General features: G+C 48.7%; 1 protein-coding gene across 1 annotated transcript; it reads right to left on the reverse strand.

The window, feature by feature from the left end:
* Positions 1–348: 348 nt before the first annotated feature.
* Positions 349–4,877, reverse strand: LOC128416704 (eppin-like). The gene is made up of 4 exons (XM_053394761.1): positions 4,788–4,877; positions 2,129–2,281; positions 1,436–1,603; positions 349–502 (listed from the first exon to the last, which is right to left on the reverse strand). The coding sequence occupies exons 1-4, from the start codon at positions 4,864–4,866 to the stop codon at positions 492–494; spliced, it is 411 nt and encodes a 136-aa protein (XP_053250736.1). The 5' UTR covers positions 4,867–4,877; the 3' UTR covers positions 349–491.
* Positions 4,878–5,319: the final 442 nt, after the last annotated feature.

Genomic DNA, 5,319 nt, shown 5'->3' on the forward strand with positions numbered 1-5,319 from the left:
TTTGGGGAGGTTGGGAGGGTTACATTTGCTTCCCCACCCAGACTAACCAACTGTGCCCCCCATCTTTCTATCCCAGGCTGGGCACCAAAACCAGCCCCTCAGCTCACACCCACCAGCACAGGAGGCAGGCAAGAAGGCAGGGCTGAGCGTGTTTACTCCAAAGTAAGTCCCACTGAGTACAATGGGAGCCACTCCCTAGTAAAGGTATTTGGGATCGCATCCTTTTTTCACACAGCTGGTGGCCAAGAAGGGTCCGGGGTTTGGGAGAAGAACAGGATACCATGGGAGGGAAGAGACAGTGAGCCAGCCAGTCAATTGCATAAATTTATTGTTTTGTATTACCCAGCATGTTCCAGGAGCCCATTAGCCCCCCAGGGGTGGGAAAATGGGGGTCAGGAAGGAGGGAGGAAGGAGCTCAGCAGGATGGCTCCATGGGTGCTGCTCCATCTTCTTCCCCACGGGGCAAACCCTCACCTGCTCCCTCCATTGCTCTAGGGCGCACCTGGAACAGGAAGACAAGCAGATCAGGAGAGGCAGCTCCTTGAGGCTACAATTCTCCTTTCTTTGGTATGTAGGCTTTGTTCTAAACCACAGAGCCTAGGACTTGCTGATCAGAAGGTCGGCGGTTCGAATCCCCGCGATGGGGTGAGCTCCTGTTGCTCGGTCCCTGCTCCTGCCCACCTAGCAGTTCGAAAGCACGTCAAAGTGCAAGTAGATAAATAGGTACCGCTCCAGCGGGAAGGTAAAAGGCGTTTCCGTGCGCTGCTCTGGTTTACCAGAAGTGGCTTAGTCATGCTGGCCACATGACCCGGAAGCTGTACGCCGGCTCCCTTGGCCAGTAAAGCGATATGAGCGCCGCAACCCCAGAGTCAGTCAAGACTGGATCTAATGGTCAGGGGTCCCTTTACCTTTATGCTTGTATCTATGTAGGCTTCAAAACTTTAGAAGCGAGGGGCCCTAGAAGGGCTGGACACACGTCAAGTTGCAGGCTTGACATCTAGAAAGTTGTATCCAGTGAGTGTTCTGCCAACTACCCTCTGCAAATGTCTGCAGTGGATTTTTTATTAATTCTTTGTCTGTAGACCCTATAAAAGGTACACACACACACACATTCAGCCTTTGTGGAAGTGACCACGCTGAACCTATTTACTGCAGTAAATAAATTTTGGACTCTTTCTTCAACCCAACTCACAAGTAAATAATACTAGTGAGACAGCAGATTTGCCCTGCAACTGGATGGCCATCCATCAAGGATGCTTCGGTTGTGATTCTTGCATTGCTGGCGGACCAGATGATTCTCAAGGGTCCCTTCTCGCTCTACTAGTCTAGGATTCTATACTTGGGGATCTGGTCTGAGCCTCTTTACTGGACCCCCTCTCAAGGGGACTTTCTCCCCTAGGGTCCCCGCAAAGCCCAGAGCTGGAGCTGTGCTTACCTTGACCCCTACAGGCTTTCTGACACATCTCCAGGGTGTCGAACCGGTTCAGGTTGCCCTGGCAGCCCCCATAGATGAATTCCTCACACCTCTTCTTCCCCCAGTTGTAATACAGTTTCCGTATTAAAGCCTTGCAGGGACCTGTGACAGGAGGAAGTCTGCAGAGATCTGGAGGAGGAGGAAGAGGAGGAAGAGAAGTGCTGGGGGGGGAATATTTGTGGCACACGAACAGCAACACTGCTTGCCACACAGAGTCTCGTTCTGCGCAGCTCCCCACCCGCAGCACAAGCCTGGGCTGCCACTTCCCCCTAAGGTCCCAGGGTAGCTTACAGCAATTAAAAACAGAAAATTTAAAACAGCTTAAAATGTGTTTCAAAGCTCCGAAGTGGACAGACACATGCAAGCCCATTCCTGAAAGCAAAGAGCAATTAATCAAATGCTGACAATTTTGACTCCCATCTGCAGGCCTTCTGGAACATTTTCACCATTTGGCTTAACGCAATCTGGCTTTTCCAGTTGCAGGCCAGAGTCTTGCCTGGAGGGAGTCTGGAGACGTGAGCGTTCCGAGGAGATAATGACAGGCCGCAAGGTGTCAATAACCCTCCCTGATTTTCCAAAAGAAAAAAAAGATGTGCATAGGAAACAGGCCAAAAAGGAAAGAAGCACAGAACCCGGAAGGGAGGGTGTTCTTACTTGGCTCAGGTGCCTGGCAGGTGTTGCCACAGGGCGAACCACAGCACTTCTTGCCTGGTGGGCAGTTGGCATCTGAACTGCACTGGTTGCAGGAGCCCCCGCCAGAGGGGTCAGTAGAATGGAGAGGGAGTTCCCTGCAATAGCCAGGTCGGTCTGGAAGGAAAGAAAGACAAGTGGGGACCAGTTTAGCACTGGGGGAGAAGGAAGACATTGAAAGGAAGGCATAGCTGAGCAGCTGCCCCAAAGGGAACCTTGCAAGCAGGATTCCAGCAAAACAGCCCTCTCCCCTCCTGTGGTTTCAAGCAACTGGCGTTCAGAAATGTTGCTGCCTTTGGCCCTGAAGACAGAACACAGCCATCTGAAGAAGTGTGCATACACACAAAAGCTCATACCAATAACTAACTTACCGTATATTTCGCTCCATAAGACGCACGTTTTTCCTCCTAAAAAGTAAGGGGAAATGTCTGTGCGTCTTATGGAGCGAACGCGTGGTCCCTGGAGCCGAATTGCCCAGGGCAAAAAGCAAATCGTGCTTTTTTTTTTTTAGAAAGAGGGAAGGGGGTGTTGAAACGAAGCCGCTGAGCAGCTGATCGGCAAGCGATCGGAGGGAGATAAGGGACGCTAGCGATAAAGGAGGCTGCTTGGGAGGGGGGAGGTAAAAGCCCATGGATCCTCAGGATTTTTGCGCTGGGTCACCCCAAATTCACCATCAGATCACATACCATGTCCATGGCTACAGCCTGCACCAAAAAAATCACGCACCCACTGTTGCATGGTGCCGCAACGGCGCAAAAACGTGGTTACAAAGCACAGATCCACATGGATCCTCAGGATTTTTGGACTGGGTCACCCCAAATTCACCATCAAATCACATATCATGTCTGTGGCCACAGCATGAACCATAAAAATCATACATCCACTGTTTCATTCAGAATATTATTTTTGTGTGTTTTCCTCCTCTAAAAACTAGGTGCCTCTTATGGAGCGAAAAATACTGTAGTTGGTCTCTAAGGTGCTACTGGAAGGAATTTTTTAATTTTGTTTCAGCAGCCATCTAGGTTAGTGGCCATGCCTGCCTCCTGTGGCAGGGAGTTCCATAGTTTAACTGTGTGAAGACGGGCTTTCTTTTATCTGTCCTGAATCTTCCAACTGCCCACAAGTTGTAGGTTTTTAAGCAGAGGCTGGATGGCCATCTGTCACGGATGCTTTAGTTGCAATTCCTGAATTTCAGAAGGTTAGACTAGATTTCTTCTGGGTCCCTTCCAACTCTTCTATGATGCTTGGGAGAAAAACTTTTCTCTATCCTCGTTCTCCATGCCATGCTTTATTTTATAAATTTCCACCATGCTGCCTCTTGGTCTTTTCTCTAAACTAAAAAGTCCCGAGTGCTGCATCCTTTCCCCATAAAGGAATCTCTCCATCCCCTCGATCATTTTGGTTGCCCTTCTCTGAACCTTTGATGCAAAGGTTCCTGGGGGATTGGGGGGGGTCGTAGCTTATCTTCAGTTGGCAAAGCATCAGGGGTTTCCTTTGATCCATGCAGTTGGTTGGGAGCTCCAAGAAAGGATCAGAGAGGGTCTTGCAAGAGCAACCTTGCAGTTTGAGATCCAGGTGGATCCACTTAGCCCAGCCTCCTGCTTCCACTGGCGATCAGCTGCCAGGAAGCTCCCAAGAAGGGCATGAAGTCAGGAGGTGCTCCCTGCCAGCCACCTGCCCCACAGAAACTAGCCGTCAAAAGGCGAAAGAAACATTGCCACCAGACCCACTCACCATTCCCCCCTCCTACCTAATATAACACTAATGTCTCAACAAATGAGACTGGTCTGTAGAAAATGTAACTTGAAAAAAGGAGGCATTGCACATACTTTTGTAAACCAATAAATCTTTAATTAAAATACATTAATATATAAAATAAAATAAAATAAAATAAAATTGTTTTCGACCAGATATTATAATTTCTGTTAAAATCATATCTGACCTAAATTTATTTTTTTCAAACCACTTGCTTTTTCTTAATCATAGTGCTTTGCTTTGTCCAATGCAAGACAAAGTTAGATGAGACAGTTTGCATATGTAGAGTGTGAGATATATATGTATGTGTGTCCTCTACAAACTGTTCAAATAAATTACCGTTTCATTAAAAAAAAGAGAAAAAGAAAAAAGGAACTAGCCTTCAAATGTATCTTCCTCTCTTTTTGAAAATCAGACAAATCTTTAAATGATATAGTGATTTCTAGTGGCTAAATGTTCCCATATTTGAAGAAGAAGAAGAAGAAGAAGAAGAAGAAGAAGAAGAAGAAGAAGAAGAAGAGGAGGAGGAGGAGGAGGAGGAGGAGGAGGAGGAAGAAGAAGAAGAAATGACTGTATTTTGAGTGGTGGATGGATAGTTTAGTTCCATGTGTGTGTGAAGGAAAGCAAGAGTTGTGAGTCTGACTTAAAAAGCCACCCCAGTAGGCCTAAATAAACCAGCCAGTGAAGCCCTAGTTGGAGGGCATTGGGGAAGCCTAGCATTTTGAATTCATGCCCCACTGGGAGGACAAGGAATGGTCAGGTAGCAAGCCAAACAGAGATGGGAGGGAGCTGGGTTTGGTGGTCTTGGACCGGGAGGCCAGAGGGACCTCTCTTCCCAACCGCCCACCTGGCAGCTCACAGGACTTACCTTGCGACAAGGTACGTGGCAGGTCAGCTGCAAGAACCAGCAGCCCCAGAAGAAGGGCGACACCACCTCCTGAGGCCATCGTGGTGCGAAGTGAGATGTCTCCGATGTCATCCTGGAGATGTCTCCGTCCCAAGCAAGGGAGGGGCGGTGGGAAAGACTAACCGTCTAACCGTCTGCCAGCCCCTTTCTCTTGCGCAAGGGCACCCGTGCCAGCCAGGGAGGAGCTGTGAGCAGAAAGTGCAAGTCAGCTTGCTTCCCCTCTACGGTAAGCCAGGTAATTAGTCAGGCAGGAGGAACCTGAGGCTCCATCAGGAACTCCTGGAGTGTTGGACACATTGGGATCCCTCTTCACAGAACCCCAGGAATTGCAGCAAAAGAAGGCCTGACAGGTGGTCATGCAACCTCTGTTGAAAAACCTCCACTCTCCTTTGTTGTCTTTTGAATCTGCTGTTCAGGTTCCTCCAGTGCAGCAGAAAACAAGCTTGCTCCATCAGATATTTGAAGATGGCTATCATGTCACCTCTCAGTGTCC

The sequence above is a fragment of the Podarcis raffonei genome, chromosome 6 (assembly GCF_027172205.1).
Source record: "Podarcis raffonei isolate rPodRaf1 chromosome 6, rPodRaf1.pri, whole genome shotgun sequence".
NCBI classification, from domain to species: domain Eukaryota; kingdom Metazoa; phylum Chordata; class Lepidosauria; order Squamata; family Lacertidae; genus Podarcis; species Podarcis raffonei.

Excerpts from the sequence above, each read along its gene's own strand:
- LOC128416704 (XM_053394761.1), bottom strand. The coding sequence starts at position 4,866 with ATGGCCTCAGGAGGTGGTGTCGCCCTTCTTCTGGGGCTGCTGGTTCTT. Across the intron at positions 2,282-4,787 it reads GCCACGTACCTTGTCGCAAG|ACCGACCTGGCTATTGCAGG; the intron begins GTAAGTCCTGTG and ends CTTTCCTTCCAG. Across the intron at positions 1,604-2,128 it reads CTGCCAGGCACCTGAGCCAA|ATCTCTGCAGACTTCCTCCT; the intron begins GTAAGAACACCC and ends CTCCTCCTCCAG.